Here is a 19,621-nt window from a genome sequence, read left to right on the forward strand (position 1 = left end):
GCGCTGGGGTGCTCTCAGGAGCCTTGAACCAGGTTTCTGTCACAGCACAGACATCGATGTTCTCCATACTGAGAAGGGCCTCGAGTGCGTGCATTTTGAGATTTAGACTTCTGGCATTGAGCAGCATTACCCTTAGTTTATTTCCTTTTTGTGTTCTAGGGTGGTAGGTTTAGAATTTGAGCCTTGCCTAAAAAGGCACTATGGGGTGGCAAGAGCCTTTGCCAATATCCGGAATCCCAGGGTGACAGGTGCAAGCCGTCCCTTGCGAAGCAGCGTGGCTTGTCCAGCATGTCATCCCAGGCAGACAGACACTGGATCCCCTTTGAATGACACCAGTGTTTAAGCCAATTGTTAAAGCTGATCATCTTATCTCTGTATTGTGGCATCATTCTTGGTGAAGGTAGGATACTGCTCAAGGTCAGGGTCATACCTGTCTGGGCTACATAATCAGAGAGCTCCTCAATGTCTCTTTTCATGTAGTGCAAGGAGAGTGCGTCTCAGGTCGTTTACACCAGCGTGGACAATGACTGAATCATATTTGTACCTGCTGTTGAGAGACCTGAGTGCTTGCGTTATGTGGCGGATTCTAGCGCCCGACAGGCAGCTTACTGTGACCTTCTCCTTACTCAGTCTGGTGAGCGGGACGTCAGTGTGTCTGACTATGGAGTCACCAATGACTAGTGTGTCTGGCATTGTGTTTGGCCTTAAGGGCTGTGACTGTTTGACACTCTGACTGTGAGGTCTATGTGTTGCAGGTGTTGTGTTCTGAGGTGGTGGTTGTTTGGGTGTCTGCTTTGGTGGCCTCTGCTGTTTTGGTAGATTTTTCATCACACCCTCGAAGTATGTCTTTGTGTGTTTATGTGTATGATTTGAGGTTGTAATGGTAATATGTGAGACTGGGTCTATAGTGTGTGTGGTAACCTTCTCCTCCTGACTGGTCTTGCCAGTCCTATGTTGAGAGAGCTCAGCCTCCAGTTTGGCCGTATAGTTGCATCTCTCGCATGTATTTGTGTTTTGTGGGAGGAGGAGAGGGTTGTCTGTGTACATGAGGCAATTGTAACATTGCCTCAATATTCCCAGGTTCACCAGATGAGCAGGAGAGGACACTAGCAACTGATCCCTCGACATGCTAGAAGGAATAGACAAAAAAAAACTTTAAAAAAGATTCCGGGGGACGTGGGTGACCGAGAAATGGGGGGTTGCCTTTTTGGGGTACTATCTATGACAAGAGTGCCGTATCAAGGTAATAAGTACTGTAGGAGCAAGTGCTACGTTTAACAGATAGATAGTCTACTTGCAGTCAAGTAGAGATGATCTTTTTAATTATAGGATACGCTGATTAGATAAGTAGTATAGTTCGAGGAAGGTAGTTTTAAGGGAAAATTTGAAGAGTGGACTTTAGGTAGCCCGAATAGTTTAAACCTGCTTAACCGGCGCTGCCCTAGTGTGCAACAGTAGCAACTCCGCGCTAAATCGGGCTAAATCGCGCTAAAGCGTGCTTTATAGCAGGGGGCTGGAAAAGACAGGAAATGACCCAAATTGGCCAACAAACCACAAGTCACTGCCCTAAACCACTCCTCTGAGGACAAATGAAGGAGTTATGGAAATGACCCTAGTGGCCAATAAAACTACAGTTTCAAGTCAGTAACCACCTCTCCGGGGGCCAGGGAAGCTGCTCAATGTTAGTCACTGCCACTGATAAACACAGAGACCCTCCTTCAGCCCAAGCAAAAATGGCCTCACAGAAACTTTCAAACAGTTCAGGAACAGCAAGCCTGTAACTGAACTTTTTTAACTCTCAGAAAAGTGGGAAAAAAGCAAGATTTTTTTTTTGTTTTTGTTTTTTACAGAGATAGCAGAGGTTCACAAGTAATATCAAGTTATAACAGTGCGGTAAATGACCCCACACAAGAGTGCTAGGTCAAGGACAGAAAATATGCAAGTTTTAAGAAAAAAACGATTTAAAATTAAGTGCAAACAGGAAATTCAGCAAACAGCTTTTGGTTGTGCTCTAAATACAGCTACTAATACAGAAATCAAGTTTAACAAGCCAGAAAATGCTCAAGCCCTTAGAGAAGGGAGGAAAGGATAGGGGAAAACAAGAGCATGGGAAAGAGACTCCTTAAACTAATTCATTTTTAATCCCCTCCCCAGACTGCTGCACATTATTCTGTAACTTTTCTACTACCCTCAAACAGCCTGCCTTGCAGATCCTCCAGTTCTTTTTGTTTAGTATATGATCCATGCATTATCTTTCTCCATATTGTGTCTGTATATAATTTAAGAGTAAATCTAATTTCATCCTTAAATTTATCCCATGGGGGGGGGGGCTGTCACATTATAAAGCAGCCCCAGCTCTTCTAACTTCTGATCAAACAACATTTTAAATCACCACAGTGATGACTCATTTCACTTGTACTAATGGGAATTTCCAGAGTTTTTCCCTAAAACTCCTGGTCACAAGAGATTTTATTTATTTATTTTACTTATTTGGCATTTGTTTACTGGGAAAGTCCAACTGCTAATGAATCCCATTTTCGGCAGAGGCCCGGGGAGAAAAGCTCCAAAATACATAGTTCAATTAATAAACTACATAATATTATCACACAAAGTGCAGTAACAATTAGTAAAATCAACATACAGGATAAATAAAGTCAGATCAGAAAATCATACAGCGAATATGAAACAACAATCACAGGATATTGAACACCTAGTGAAGTAAAATCAAATGTGATAACTAATGCTAAATATGTTAAGCATTTTAAATATGGGAAAAAGACAAAGAGAAAGGAAAGAGATTTTGCAGTTGGGGGAGATTAGGAAATGGAGTTAAAGTGTGGAACTATCAGAGAAATAACTGGTACTTTGGCTAATTAGAGAAGGGAGGAAAGGATAGGGGAAAACAAGAGCATGGGAAAGAGACGGAAGAAGGAAGAGTGGGAGGAGAAAGAAGGAAGTAGTAATGGGTAGTGTCAGCCTGGTGTAAGACATGTACAGAGCCAGGAGTAAGAGAAGGAAGAGAGGGGAGAGAAAGGAAGAGAAGGAAGGAGTAACGCGTAGTGTCAGCTTGGTGTAAGACATGCACAGAGTCAGGAGTAAGAGAAGGAAGAGAGGGGAGAGAAAGGAAGATGGAAGGAGTAACGGGTAGTGTCAGCCTGGTGTAAGACATGTACAGAGCCAGGAGTAAGAGGAGGAAGAGAGGGGAGAGAAAGGAAGATGGAAGGAGTAACGGGTAGTGTCAGCCTGGTGTAAGACATGTACAGAGCCAGGAGTAAGAGGAGGAAGAGAGGGGAGAGAAAGGAAGAGAAGGAAGGAGTAACGGATAGTGTCAGCCTGGTGTAAGACATGTACAGAGCCAGGAGTAAGAGAAGGAAGAGAGGGGAGAGAAAGGAAGAGAAGGAAGGAGTAATGGGTAGTGTCAGCCTGGTGTGAGACGTACAGAGCCAGGAATAAGAGAAGGAAGAGAGGGGAGAGAAAGGAAGAGAAGGAAGGACTAACGGGTAGTGTCAGCTTGGTGTAAGACATGCACAGAGTCAGGAGTAAGAGAAGGAAGAGAGGGGAGAGAAAGGAAGATGGAAGGAGTAACGGGTAGTGTCAGCCTGGTGTAAGACATGTACAGAGCCAGGAGTAAGAGGAGGAAGAGAGGGGAGAGAAAGGAAGATGGAAGGAGTAACGGGTAGTGTCAGCCTGGGGTAAGACATGTACAGAGCCAGGAGTAAGAGGAGGAAGAGAGGGGAGAGAAAGGAAGAGAAGGAAGGAGTAACGGATAGTGTCAGCCTGGTGTAAGACATGTACAGAGCCAGGAGTAAGAGAAGGAAGAGAGGGGGAGAGAAAGGAAGAGAAGGAAGGAGTAACGGGTAGTGTCAGCCTGGTGTGAGACGTACAGAGCCAGGAATAAGAGAAGGAAGAGAGGGGGAGAGAAAGGAAGAGAAGGAAGGTGTAACAGGTAGTGTCAGCCTGATGTAAGATGTATAGAGCCAGGAGTAAGAGAAGGAAGAGAGGGGAGAGAAAGGAAGAGAAGGAAGGAGTAACGGGTCATGTCAGCCTGGTGTAAGATATACAGAGCCAGGAGTAAGAGAAAGAAGAGAGGGGAGAGAAAGAAAGAGAAGGAAGGAGTAACGGGTAGTGTCAGCCTGGTGTAAGACATGTACAGAGCCAGGAGTAAGAGAAGGAAGAGAGGGGAGAGAAAGGAAGAGAAGGAAGAGTAACGGATACTGTCAGCCTGGTGTGAGACATGTACAGAGCCAGGAGTAAGAGAAGGAAGAGAAGAGAGAGAAAGGAAGAGAAGGAAGGAGTAACGGGTAGTGTCAGCTTGGTGTGAGGCATATACAGAGCCAGGAGTAAGAGGAGGAAGAGAGGGGAGAGAAAGGAAGAGAAGGAAGGAGTAACGGGTAGTGTCAGCTTGGTGTAAGACATGCACAGAGCCAGGAGAAAGAGAAGGAAGAGAGGGGAGAGAAAGGAAGAGAAGGAAGAGTAACGGATACTGTCAGCCTGGTGTGAGACTTGTACAGAGCCAGGAGTAAGAGAAGGAAGAGAAGAGAGAGAAAGGAAGAGAAGGAAGGAGTAATGGGTAGTGTCAGCTTGGTGTGAGGCATATACAGAGCCAGGAGTAAGAGGAGGAAGAGAGGGGAGAGAAAGGAAGAGAAGGAAGGAGTAATGGGTAGTGTCAGCCTGGTGTAAGATATGTACAGAGCCAGGAGTAAGAGAAGGAAGAGAGGGGGGAGAAAGGAAGAGAAGGAAGGAGTAACGCGTAGTGTCAGCCTGGTATAAGACATGTACAGAGTCAAGAGTAAGAGAAGGAAGAGAGGGGAGAGAAAGGAAGAGAAGGAAGGAGTAACGGGTAGTGTCAGCCTGGTGTAAGACATGTACGGAGCCAGGAGAAAGAGAAGGAAGAGAGAGGAGAGAGAAAGGAAGAGAAGGAAGGAGTAACGGGTAGTGTCAGCTTGGTGTAAGACATGTACAGAGCCAGGAGTAAGAGGAGGAAGAGAGGGGAGAGAAAGGAAGATGGAAGGAGTAATGGGTAGTGTCAGCCTGGTGTAAGACATGTACAGAGCCAGGAGTAAGAGGAGGAAGAGAGGGGGGAGAAAGGAAGGGAAGGAAGGAGTAACGGGTTGTGTCAGCCTGGTGTAAGACATGTACAGAGCCAGGAGTAAGAGGAGGAAGAGAGGGGGGAGAAAGGAAGAGAAGGAAGGAGTAACGGGTAGTGTCAGCCTGGTGTAAGATATACAGAGCCAGGAGTAAGAGAAGGAAGAGAGGGGAGAGAAAGGAAGAGAAGGAAGGAGTAACGGGTAGTGTCAGCCTGGTGTAAGACATGTACAGAGCCAGGAGTAAGAGAAGGAAGAGAGGGGAGAGAAAGAAAGAGAAGGAAGGAGTAACGGGTAGTGTCAGCCTGGTGTAAGACATGTACAGAGCCAGGAGTAAGAGAAGGAAGAGAGGGGAGAGAAAGGAAGATGGAAGGAGTAACGGGTAGTGTCAGCCTGGTGTAAGACATGTACAGAGCCAGGAGTAAGAGGAGGAAGAGAGGGGAGAGAAAGGAAGAGAAGGAAGGAGTAACGGGTAGTGTCAGCCTGGTGTAAGACATGTACAGAGCCAGGAGTAAGAGGAGGAAGAGAGGGGAGAGAAAGGAAGAGAAGGAAGGAGTAACGGGTAGTGTCAGCCTGGTATAAGATGTACAGAGTCAGGAGTAAGAGAAGGAAGAGAGGGTAGAGAAAGGAAGGAGTAACGGGTAGTGTCAGCCTGGTGTAAGACATGTACAGAGCCAGGAGTAAGAGAAGGAAGACAGGGGAGAAAAAGGAAGAGAAGGAAGGAGTAACGGGTAGTGTCAGCCTGGTGTAAGACATGTACAGAGCTAGGAGTAAGAGAAGGAAGACAGGAGAGAGAAAGGAAGAGAAGGAAGGAGTAACGGGTAGTGTCAGCCTGGTGTAAGACATGTACAGAGTCAGGAGTAAGAGAAGGAAGAGAGGGGAGAGAAAGGAAGAGAAGGAAGGAGTAATGGGTAGTGTCAGCCTGGTGTAAGACATGTACAGAGCTAGGAGAAAGAAAAGGAAGAGAGGGGGGAGAAACGAAGAGAAGGAAGGAGTAATGGGTAATGTCAGCCTGGTGTAAGACATGTACAGAGCCAGGAGTAAGAGAAGGTAGAGAGGGGAGAGAAAGGAAGAAAAGGCAGGAGTAATGGGTAGTGTCAGCCTGGTGCAAGACATGTACAGAGCCAGGAGTTAAGGAGAAACCTCTTTAGAGATTGTTTGAGTATGTGAGCACATGCAATTGCTCTAATATATGTAGGAATACTGTTCCAGACCGTGGCTACTGAGTAGGAATATGGGCAGTGACTGATAGATTTTGTTTTGGTTTATGACTTTGAAGAAGTTTTTCTCAGATGAAGGAAGACAGTGATTAGGGAGGTAATGGTTATGAATGGTGCTGTTTGCTGGGCAGGATGAGGATTTATATACCATTTTATGAGCAAGGAGGAGTTGGGTGAACTTGAGGTAGTGAGGTTTTAATATCTGAGGGCAGAGTAGTGGTGGGAGTTGTATGACTGACTGGCTGCAAATCTAGCTACTTTGTTATAGCAAAAATCAAGTTTATGGAGATTTGAATGTTGGTGAAAATAGGTGAGGCATATAGTAGTGAAGGAAGGTGGTATGTATTGGCTATAGTAACTCTTGAGGTGTTGATAAGTAATGTTTTTGATTTACACAGCATGCCTAGTTTTTGGTGTTTTATTTGTATGCACCTTTGAATATGAAGATCAATTTTCAGTTGATCATCTATTATGACACCAGGTAACTTGCTGTGAGGTAAAACTTCAATTTTAGTATTGTTGAGAGAGGATATTTTGAAGGTGTCTTTTATGTGTGTTTGGGATTTGGGGAGAAGTAAGAGCAGTTATATTTTATTTGGATTTAGGAAAAGTTGACTGTCACTGAGCCAGTTTTCAACAGAGTTAAAAGCCTGATGAGTGATATATTGTAAATGGGAAGGACTATTAAATGAGCAAATGACAGAGGAATCATCTGCATATTGTATAAGTGTAGCTTGTTGGGCGGATGTATGTAGATCATTTATAAATATGTTAAAAAGGAGAGGGTCAAGTACGGAGCCTTGTGGAAAACCTGCATTAACTGGGAGAAAAAATGAGTAAGTAGAGAGCCATTTAATTGATTGTAGCAGGTTAGAAAGGTAGCTAGAGAACCAAGTGACTGTTGTACTGGAAAAGCCAGAAGCAGACATTTTTGAGAGTTGTTTGGTGTGTGAGACAGTATCAAAAGCTTTAGAGGATCGAAAAAGAGGGAAGAAACTAAATTGGTGTTATCTCTGGCCTCAATGACATGGTCCAAAAAGGCGACATGGGCAGTCGCTGTGCTAGGATCTGAACGAAAGCCGTGTTGGGTAGAGGTTAATAGATTTTCTTGGAGTAAGTATTGTAAAAGTTGCTTATGAATACATTTTTCTAAGATCTTGGAAAGAGGGGCAAGATTGCAATTGATCTAAAGTTTCTTATTTCAGTGGAGTTTCCTCCTTTATGAAGAGGAATGATGTAAATTTTTCCAGCGAGATCGGACATATGACTCACAAATCGATCGATTGATCAAGACAGAGATTTGGTAGGCAGTAGAGGGGATTATAGCAATCTTTAGATATTTAAATGGGAGATTGTCTACAGAGAGTGAGCATGCCTTAAGTTGGTGTAATATTTTTTTATGTAGGAAGTAGAGACAGGTTTAAAGTTGAAAATACCATTTTTAGAGTTTTGAAGTTTGTCATGGGTGGCAGGATATTGTAGGGAGTTTTGAGTGAGGGTGGCTGTTAAGTCTATAAAGTGGAAGTTAAATTTAGAAGCAGTTTCTAAGGACAAGATGTCTGGAGAAGGGATATGGGCACTAGGAGTTCCAAGGTATAAGACTTTCTTGATAGTGGATCAACATTTTGTGGGGTTATGTTTTTGGTTGTCCTGTAAGTTAAAGCAATAATATTTCTTCTCAGCTGTAACTTTTTTTCATGTTTCAAAGTTGTTTGTAGGTGACCTTCAGATTTGTATTTTTGCTAATTTCTTCAAGCTTTTTCACTCTTATACATTAATTGTCTACTAGAAGGGGATACCCAGGGTGATTGGCTGAATTTAACTCTCTTTTTTCTTACAGGAGCAAGGCTATTGAGAATGTCAAGAAATGTTTTAAATTTTAAAGCAGCATTATCCAGTGGTAGGAAATAGAGTATGGACCAATTAATGTTATTAAGAATGACATTAAAGATCTTGGAATTGAAATTTGAGGGGTTACAGCAGTATTTATAAAGGTGCTGTTTGACATGATGAGTTGCTAGTAACCAAACATAGTTGAAATGGTGATCACTGTGGGAGTCTGAGAGGGTTCTTGGAGAGTTGTAAATATTTGGATTTAAGACTAAGATCCAGTTCAGAGTAGTCCCAGTGCTATTAGCCTTGTTGAAGTGAGTAGGGGAAGGTATGAGTTGTCTGAAACCATATACATTGATTCTAGTGAAAGGGTAGTTGGATGTGAAGGTTTGCCAGTTAATAGTGACATCACCAAGAATTATTATTTCATGAGAAATGGAACTAGATACCCAGTGTAGGATGTCTTCCAGAATAGGGATGTTATTTCCTGGGGGGAATATATAGGGCAATTATACATAATGTTTAATGCACATTTAATTTACAGTGAGAGACAAGGATCTCAGCAGAAGGGAATTTAGGTAGAGAAAAAGAAGAAGGAGAGACAGAGATGTGGTTAGAGAACATGATTGCTACACAATCATCTTTTTTATTTAATGTCTCAGAGCAGATGATAGTATAGCCAGGGGGGAGAATCTCATAGTCCTTTATATGTGGTTTGAGCCACGTGTCTATAAGAATAATAATTTCTGGGGAGTAATGAGTGATCCAGGAATAAAATTCAAAGACTTTATTTACCACATTTTGAATATTCATGGATATGATTTTCACATTTTTAGTAGATGTCGTTACTGTAGAAGAGGGAGCAGATGGAGAAGAAAGGCAGTCAGGACCAGGGTTTGAGTGGGCATTGCATCATAATATGATCTTTTTACAGTAGGCATACACTAGTGAGGGTTTAGGCATGTTAGTATTAAATTTAAATTTTACCTTATATGGGTTGGGAGAAAGGTTATGAATTTTATATCTGAAAACAAGATAGGAGTATAGAAATTGTGAATGGATGGCAAGTGACACAGGCAGTGTGAGTAAGGGTGGAGTATTGAGAAATAGGTGGGATAGGCATCATATAGCATGTAAGGTATGACAGCAGTAGGAGCAGATGTGTGGATAGAAAGACAAGCATATTTGGTGTGTATTAGAAACAGGAGTCTTGAAGACAATGATGGAGAAGAGATGGTATATGTATATATAATTGTATTATAGAAGGAAATAAATAGAATAAAAAGAATTAGGCAGGAATTTGAATAGGTATGTAGAATATCGGATGCTAAGAATGTGGAGAGAGAAGGCTGAAAGGAGAAGAAAGAGGACACCTGTAGAGATATAACATATATAAAGGAGGAAAATGCTAAAGAGAAAGAAGTGTAACAGGGGCCAATGGTGGAGGTAAACAATGAGATGAAGGCTGAGGAGTGCTGTGTAAGAAGGTATAAATAGATAGGTGAAGCCTCAAGGGTGGAGACATGGATAGTATGATTTGAATAGTGGGTGTTAGTGGCAGGTGAGTGGTAGCAGAATGATACGTTGCTTGGAAAGGAAGATGAGGAGGAGTTATACACAGGAAGAGGAGAGTTTTTATAGATATAAAACTAGGGTTAGTGGGGGTAGGTGAGATTTGGGGAGTGAGCCCGTGTGAGGAGAGGACAAATGGAACGGGCTGCACTAGCTGAAATGGCAAAGAAGTATTGAAGGGGAGGAAACAAATATCTGTAGACTTGAGGTAGGTAAGGTAAGAAGTTGTATGCGGTATAAAGAGTAAAAACGTAATAGGTTCATAGGTTCATAGGTTCATACTAGGCTATCTGCCCAAGGGCATTTATAAGCCTAGCCCATAGTTATGTGGCTTTCGCCACCCCTTTAGTTTGAAGAAAACTGTGCCTATTATTTTGCTGTGCCTCTGTCAAGCAGTGACACTGAAGTAATCCCTGGGGTATATCTGCGATAATGTTACTAGAAAAGCTGTTAGGGGAAATCAAGGTAACAAATAATAGCAGAAGATAATAAACATTGCAGACATTTTTAATCTTCAAAACATCAGCAAGGCACATTGCTTTAACATATAACATACCATTTCTCCTTACTCTGGGCAATTTAACTATTCAGGACTATGTCCTCACTGCCTCAAAAATCATAACTATATTCATGTCCACCATAAACAAGGTATCCCTATATGCTGCCAGCCCCTCACATAATCATCACCATCATCATCATCATCCGCCTTTTTCCAATTTTCTACATGGGGTCGGGGTATTGTGTCAACGGCCACCAACTCTCTCTCTATGCACTGCAGCTCTCCTAATTTTTTCAGCACTCATGCCTGACTATTAGAGATATTCTCTCACACAATCCATTCACCTCATTTCCTCTTTCCTTCTTCCTGTCTGTCCCAAATCATTTTCACCAGATTATCTTCTTTTCTGCACGTGTCCAAACCACTGTAATCGGTTCTCTTTTACCTTTTCTGCAATTGGAGCTACTTTGGCTTCTGCTCTTATGTCCTCATTTCTTCATCTGGCCTACAGGGGGCATCCTACCACCCATCTCAGGCACTTCATCTCCATCATCTCTAGCTTTCTCAGCTGCTCTGCCTTTACTGCCCAGGTTTCTGTGCCATACAGTAGTGCTGGTTGTACCAATGCTTTGTACACCTTACCTTTCAGCTTTTTGGCATTCTTCTGTCCTATACTGTCCCTGACACTCTGTGCTAGTTGGCTGCAGTCCCTCTAATTCTAGCTTTCACCTCATTCAGACATCCTTTCTCCTTAACCACTCCACCCAAATACTTGAAGCTGTTAACCTGTTTCCACTACTTTTCCTTCCATCTCAGTTCTCAGCTTCTTCTGATTCCCCCATTTACTGCCATTACAACCATATTATCTGTACTCAGTTTCATTCCATGTGCCTTCAGTTTTACATTCATTCTCCTAGCCTTTGCTGAAGTTCTTGCTCAGAATCTGCCTGTAATATCACATTGTCTGCATACAGCAACTTTATTGACCTGTCCCCTCCAACCTGTTTGCTAATGTAGTGCATCACTGCTATGAACAGCAATGGGCTCAGAGCTGAAAACTGATGCACACCCACTTCCACTTGGAACCCCTCTGTGAGATAGGACACTGTTCATACTTGAGTCATTGGGTAATTGTACATAGCCTGCACTAATTCTACCAATGTTTTAGGGACTTCAAACCACAGCAGTAGTGCCCAAATCAGCTTTCTTGGGACCTTGTCATATGCTTTCTCCAAGTCTAGGAATGCCCAGCTGGACTCTTTCCTCATCTCTAGTCTTTTTTCAACTATCTGGCTCACTGCAAACATTGTGTCAGTCATGCTGCATCCTGATCTGAATGTGAACTGCTCATCTTCTATCCTACTTCCTACTATTCATGTACTGCTTTATCAGTCACCCTCTCCGACACCTTCATGCAGTGTGACAGCAGTTTGATACCTCTGTACTGCCCACATTTGTGAATGTCCCCTTTGTTCTTGAACACTGGCACTAGTATGCTTATTCCCTAGTCATCTGTTACCAGCTCCTCACAATTCCCCTAAAATTACATTGCAAAATTCCTGGAGGCATCTAAACACCATGTAAGGTCAATTGTCCCATTGGCAAAAAAACTTTCATACCAACATAACAACCCTGCTAATCAGTAAAACTGCATTCCAACTCCAAAGAACAGTTATTTTCCACCGAAAGCACCATTCCTCCTTTATGCTGTCCCCAAACATGAGAAGGCAAACCCATGAGACCAGTATCTCTTCACTCAAGTTGCATGTCCTTGGGCTTTGAAATTCATTTCCTGTAAGTTTACTGCTTGTGATTTACGACTTTGCAACTAGTCTGTTATACATTGTAATTTAGTTGGATTAGTCAGGCCATAAGCATTTCAGGTAATACAGCTAATCCATCTTCATTAAAACACACCTACCTCACATATACCCACCTATATTTCTAATAGTACCTCGTGTGGTCTCAATTAAGTCAACATATATACAATTTAAAGCATTTTAATCAAACTCTGTAATTATCTCCATGCTATACGTATGGCAGATAACCAAAAGAATAAGCTTTACTGAAATGCTTCCAACAATTCATAAACACACTCAATATGGCTGTAAATCTTCTTCTTCAATTATTATGTTATCTCTGCTGGATTATGTACTAAAAGGACATACACATGAAAAGACTAAGCAAAAGGATATTAATCAAAGTGGAGAGGAATGCTGATGAAATGAGGGGAAGTTTGAGAAATAAAGAAAAAGAGCAGAATTTTGGATGCAGGTTCCTAAAAAGAATGAGAAAATCCATATGGAATATTATATTCATAAAGTGGTAGAAAATATTCTAGAAACTAAGCCAACATAGGAATGGAGAATGGGGATTTTAATAAAAGGAATGACTGCAAGTAGGCATACAGAAAATAGGCAAGAGGAGGCTGGAATTTATTTGAGAAAACTGGCAAAGGAACCAAGGTATTGATAGCCAATAAATAGAGATGCTAAGATAGTACAGTGGGAGGAAGACAAGCAGAAGTTTGGACTGCAGATTAGAGACTGCCTTCCCTACCATGAATTGATATCAGAGTATACGGAATGAGAAAAGGATAGTGGAGTGTTAGAACAGAAGCTGCAGCTAAAAAGGGATAAGTATGGTATATAAAATATTGTGTTAGGTTTAAAAGGTTGAGTGTTTGGAATCTTAAACATTTGCTTGTGTGACCTGAATGTCAATATGTATAATATCAAATGCATGAGTTTTTAAGGTAAGTGTGAGGAGATTGGGAGGGTGGGAGATTGTGTGTGCAGGTGGGTTAGGGTCAGGTAAGGAGATAATGTATAAGAGGTGTGTGTTTGTGTGTGTGTGTGTGTGTGTGTGTGTGTGTGTGTGTGTGTGTGTGTTCACACTGTGTGTGTGTGTGTGTGTGTGTGTGTGTGTGTGTGTGTGTGTGTGTGTGTGTGTGTGTGTGTGTGTGTGTGTGTGTGTGTGTGTTCTGTGTGTGTGTGTTCTGTATGTGTGTGTTCTGTGTGTGTGCGTTCTGTGTCCAAGATGTTACATATAATAGTAGTGGCAGAGGGATGCTTTTCCTAAGGTTCTGTATAGGATTGGGGCCAGGACCAGGGAATTGTTTAGGTTTAGCAGATATGAAAATAGTAGTCAGGGGGATTGCACCAACCCCAACCCTACACCTGACCTTATAAAAGCCCTTCCCATAACTCTACTACTATTCCAATGAAATATGTCTGGAGTCAGTGGTAGGGTTAATGGATCAGAAGAGGACAGTTTTTATTCAACATTCATTCATAGACAGTCCAAACTGTACCTTTCTTCTTTATGTCTGCATAATATATTAATTTTCAAAGAATACCCTTTTGTCCTCAATTTGATACATTTTATTAGGGAGTCACAACAAACACAGCAAGTGATCTTTTACTTTAAATGGTTAAAATTTCAGCAATATATACCTGGGCCTTCCATCAGCAGTGCTTCTGCTGCATATATGTACCCTGTAAGCCTATTCCATTAATCTGAGTTACATGTTCCCTGTCCAACGTGGCCTGCACATAGATCATATATTCAGTTTTTCTGCCGTTTCAGGAATGCCAATAATGTGCTAAAGGGTTAGAGTCCCTTTATCAACCAAGTTTTCTTTTAAACACTGTATTTCTTCCTGCAAAGTAACATTCGGTTCATTTAGATCCTCACATCAGATCTGCAATTGCACAATGGCTGTAGCATGTGAGCTCATTACTTCCCGCACTTTCTGTAGCCTGCTTATAAGACAGAATGAATAAATTTCGCAGTCACTCCTTAATTTGTCTAACCCCCACCAACACTTCCTTCCATGGTATAGTCTCATGCAAATCTGACCCATATAAGCCAACATTCCATGGAAAGTCAGCCACCATCGCAGGATGCTCAATGAACTGCATGACGGTGACAACCACAGTTAATCATCTAAGAGAAACTGTCTGCTTTCCAGATTTATTCTTCACTCATTTATTAAGTCTTGTCATGGAGATCAGTTCTTTCACTTACAAACTTCACCAGTGCAACACAATGTTATATAAGCCAGCCAAAAACAACCTTTTAAATGCTTTCCATTGGTGCATCATGTCAAATGATTTTCATTGCATGTTTGAAGTAACCGTGTTCATGCAAAAACAACTGCCGGGCCACAATCAACACACAAATGCAACATCTATTCACTGCATAAGCCCACCTTGAAGCTACCAGCTTTGGTAGGGTAGCTGTAATTGTCCACAAGGGCAATCTTTGTGAGAAGACCTTGAAGGCTGCTTGGATTGACAGCTTTAAGGGCAGTCTTCAGCCCAAACCCTGTAGCTCCAGGGACAGACATGATGGGATGGTAAGGATTTAGCATCTTCGGACTGCTCAGGAAAATTTGCTCCATGATATTCTCATCTGGGCTGTGCCATAAATCCAGTCTGAAAATAAAAGAGAATAGACCTATGCTAGTTATTACATCATGACTGAGGTTAATGCAATAGCCCAATGCTAGTTATTACATCATGACTGAGGTTAATGCAATAGCCCTATGCTAGTTATTACATCATGACTGAGGTTAATGTAATAGTCCAGTGCTAGTTCTTACATCATGACTGAGGTTAATGTAATAGCCCAATGCTAGTTATTACATCATGACTGAGGTTAATGTAATAGCCCAGTGCTAGTTCTTACATCATGACTGAGGTTAATGTAATAGCCCTATGCTAGTTATTACATCATGACTGAGGTTAATGTAATAGCCCTATGCTAGTTATTACATCATGACTGAGGTTAACATAATAGCCCAGTGCTAGTTCTTACATCATGACTGAGGTTAATGTAATAGCCCTATGCTAGTTATTACATCATGACTGAGGTTAATGTAATAGCCCAGTGCTAGTTCTTACATCATGACTGAGGTTAATGTAATAGCCCAGTGCTAGTTCTTACATCATGTCTGAGGTTAATGTAATAGCCCAGTGCTAGTTCTTACATCATGTCTGAGGTTAATGTAATAGCCTAATGCTAGTTCTTACATCATGTCTGAGGTTAATGTAATAGCCCAATGCTAGTTCTTACATCATGACTGAGGTTAATGTAATAGCCCTTTGCTAGTTCTTACATCATGACTGAGGTTAATGTAATAGCCCAGTGCTAGTTCTTACATCATGTCTGAGGTTAATGTAATAGCCTAATGCTAGTTCTTACATCATGTCTGAGGTTAATGTAATAGCCCAATGCTAGTTCTTACATCATGACTGAGGTTAATGTAATAGCCCTATGCTAGTTCTTACATCATGACTGAGGTTAATGTAATAGCCCAGTGCTAGTTCTTACATCATGTCTGAGGTTAATGTAATAGTCCAATGCTAGTTCTTACATCATGACTGAGGTTAATGTAATAGCCCAGTGCTAGTTCTTACATCATGACTGAGGTTAATGTAATAGCCCAGTGCTAGTTCTTACATCATGTCTGAGGTTAATGTAATAGCCCAATGCTAGTTCTTACATCATGACTGAGGTTAATGTAATAGCCCAATGCTAGTTCTTACATCATAGTTTCATAGTTTCATAGTATAGTACTAGGCTATCTGCCCTGGGGCATTTGTAAGCCTAGCCATAGTGATGTGGCATTTGCCACCCCATGAAATGGTACAAAAATGCACAGAATAAATTTAGAATACTGTGTCTAGTAGTGACACAATGAAGGTCCCCTTATATAATAGAATTAGTTTACTGTGCCCCTGTCTAGCAGTGACACAGATGTGACCCCTGGGGTAAACTTACGATCTCCCATCCACCCATCAAGATTTGTCTTGAAGAGAGTCAGTGAGGGGCTCTGCCTAATACGAACTGGGATCTTGTTCCAAAGCATGGGAAGCCTCTGGGTTATGAATCTATCCCTCCAGCATGTCCTATTCATACTTGTGCCGAGGTTTAAGTCTTTAGCTCTTATGGTCCTGATGGACTTGGATTTTTTGAGGTGGAGCATGTCCATCAGATCCTGATTGGACATGGCCTTGTACGTCAGGCCAGAGATCACCTCTGAGCAGGCAGTATGATACTGAATAGAGCTGAAGTTTCTTTAGTCTGGCAGAATAAGACATATGTTGGAGACCCTTGATCCTCTTGGTGAGGTACTTTTGTGGTCTCTCCAGCTGTTGCAAATGCCGGGTGAGGTACATACCAAATGGGGCATTGTACTCAATCATGGGTCTGATGAGGGAGGAATATAGGGGTACAATGACATCCTTGGATCTGGATGTGAATCCCTTCATGATGAGGTGTGCAAGTAAAAAACAGCAAAAACGGCAAGAAGCAGCTATTATAGTTGCTAGAATAGTAGGCAGACACAGTAGGTAAACACAGGAAATAGCGTAACAATATTTTTTATTTCCGCTTTCGTCCGTAGACTTCTTCAGAATAAAATCTAAGAACACAACCACTCATTAAATACACAACTAATTAATGCAATCATAAAATCAATTATTCAATTAATTGAATATGTTATTAATAAAAAACTTTTAAATGACATATTTGAACGCAGAATAAAGCTTATAAAACATGTAAACACAATAAATCATCAGTTTTATCTATTCTCAATGCTTGATCTTTTATAAAACATTTCATATTGATGGAATCATTAAGCCCTGGTGGTTTATCTGCCTTCAACTTTATCTGCCATTCTGCTTCCTTACACGCCAATGTGTTTTTAAAATCCCCTTCCCTCAAACATCTATTTCCTACATATAATACTGAAAATAAAAACTTATGGAATGCTTTACATATTAAAGAATGTTTATAAAGAGCATTCCTATCATCTTTAATTTTTATACTATATAAATGTTCCCTAATCCTTACTCTTAATTCTCTTGTCGTCATGCCGATGTAAAATGCAGGACATGATGAACAAAGAGCAATGTACACGACACCTACACTTCTACAATTTACATAACCTGGAACTGCCAAAATTTTTTCTGATGTATATACAGCAATATAGGGACCTACTGAAATATATCTGCACATGTTGCAATCATTGCAACAGTGCATGCCCTTCTTAGTTGTTTGCATACCATAGTTGCAACTGTTACGTCGTGCTAATAACTTTTTTAAGTTTCTATCATTTCTATGTACAAAAACTGGTGCATCACCTAAAATATCAACCATTTCAGCATTACCTCTTATTATTTGCCAGTTTTTAGTAATGATTTTCTTAATATATTTATTGTCCATATTCATTCCGAGACTACAAATTGTGTTCTGATTCCATGTAACATTTTTAAATCGTTCATGGACTTTAACATGTGTCTCCGTTGAATTTAATATAGGTGCAAAATCATTAGTACGTCTAGAAAGCACGGTATCCGCTGTTTCATCCAATTGAGCAGCCGGATAACCTCTATCTATAAATAATGATTTGATAAACACAAATTCATCTATAACATCAGAATCTTTAGATGTCATCCTACTGGCTCTGATGAACTGACCTTTAGGAATATTGGCAATTACATGATTAGGATGACCACTTCTATAATGTAAGTAGCCATTATTGAAAGTTTTCTTCCTGTGTATGCTACTATGAATTCTATTCTCACAAAAATCCCATTTTAAATTTACATCTAAAAAATCAACGGTAGCACCTTGTTCCCCTATAATAAATTTAATATAAGAGGAAAAAGAGTTGATGTAACTTGTAAATTCATTAATGTTGACTTCATTTTGATCCAAAATGAAAAATAAATCATCAATAAAACGACACCAAAATACAATTTTAAATTTCTCAATTAATAGTAGTAAGAGATCGGACATCATGTGAACGTTGACTAAGGCAACCATAAATGCTTTTGGTGAATGTTACGTTCCTGATAGAGATATCTAAGTTTGTATCATTTTCAGTATTTTTAAGCACTGATTATTTAGCTATGGCTGTTTTAATCATATTTTTAGATTGTGTATAAATGTTCTGAATTGTGTTTCTTTAAACAAAATGACAATAAATTGCAAATGAGCTTATAGAACTGCTGCCCTAACTTCTGGGAATAATGAATGTAAAGCCTTAATGTACTAACAGCTTTACTTCTTCTAAAAATGGGCATTACTTCCTGTTAAGCAGGATTGTATCTAGCAATCATGCAGTTAATTAAGGGATGTTTATATTTATGTATGCTGATATGAATCTACTGCATTAACTATGACATTACTATGCTGTGAATTTATGAGTAACTTTAATATGTTGCTTATTTTATTTTAATATTATATTTAATGTATTTGGACTAGGTATGTAGATGTTGATCTCAGTAAACTAATATTGTAGATGAGCTTAATTTAATCTAATTAACAAAGTTAATTGGTTTATTGTAGGCAATGGATTAGTATAAAAGATGTTGGTAGTTTTGAAAGATTGTAACCTGATGAAGCGCAATTCTATTGCGTGAAAGCGCTTGTTCCTGTTTTACTTTTTGTCATTAAATGCTGTTTGACTCAATTCGTGGTGGTTTCAAGCAACTTCTTCAACATCATGACTGTAATAGCCCAATGCTAGTTCTTACATCATGTCTGAGGTTAATGTAATAGCCCAATGCTAGTTCTTACATCATGACTGAGGTTAATGTAATAGCCCAGTGCTAGTTATTACATCATTTCTGAGGTTAATGTAATAGCCCAATGCTAGTTCTTACATCATGTCTGAGGTTAATGTAATAGCCCAATGCTAGTTCTTACATCATGTCTGAGGTTAATATAATAGCCCAGTGCTAGTTCTTATATCATGTTTGAGGTTAATGTAATAGCCCGATGATAGTTCTTACATTGTGTCTGAGGTTAATGTCACAGCCCAATACTAGGTCTTACATCATGACTGAGGTTAATGTAATAGCCCAATGCTATTCTTACATCATATCTGAAGTTAATGTAATAACCCGATGTAGTTCTTACATCGTGTCTGAGGTGAATGTAATAGCCCAATGCTAGGTCTTACATCATGACTGAGGTTAATGTAATAGCCCGATGCTATTCTTACATCATGTCTGAGGTTAATGTAATAGCCCAATGCTAGTTCTTACATCATGTCTGAGGTTAATGTAATAGCCCAATGCTAGTTCTTACATCATAACTGAGGTTAATGTAATAGCCCAATGCTAGTTCTTATATCATGACTGAGGTTAATGTAATAGCCCAATGCTAGGTCTTTCATCATGACTGAGGTTAATGTAATAGCCTGATGCTATTTTTACATCATGTCTGAAGTTAATGTAATAACCCGATGATAGTTCTTACATCGTGACTGAGGTGAATGTAATAGCCCAATGCTAGGTCTTACCTCATGACTGAGGTTAATGTAATAGCCCAATGCTAGGTTTAACATCATGTCTGAGGTTAATGTAATAGCCCTATGCTAGCTCTTACATCATGAC

At 40.5% G+C, this 19,621-nt stretch overlaps 1 protein-coding gene across 1 annotated transcript in view; it reads right to left on the reverse strand.

Annotated features, from left to right (window-relative positions):
* Positions 1–19,621, reverse strand: part of LOC122789780 — a 728,210-nt gene that overhangs the window by 332,459 nt on the left and 376,130 nt on the right. The window contains exon 10 of the mRNA XM_044057221.1: positions 14,422–14,647. Within this exon, the coding sequence (XP_043913156.1) occupies positions 14,422–14,647 (226 nt within the window). The remainder of the gene's footprint in view (positions 1–14,421; positions 14,648–19,621) is intronic.

The sequence above is a fragment of the Protopterus annectens genome, chromosome 15.part0, assembly GCF_019279795.1.
Source record: "Protopterus annectens isolate FY-2018-M chromosome 15.part0, PAN1.0, whole genome shotgun sequence".
Taxonomy (NCBI): domain Eukaryota; kingdom Metazoa; phylum Chordata; order Ceratodontiformes; family Protopteridae; genus Protopterus; species Protopterus annectens.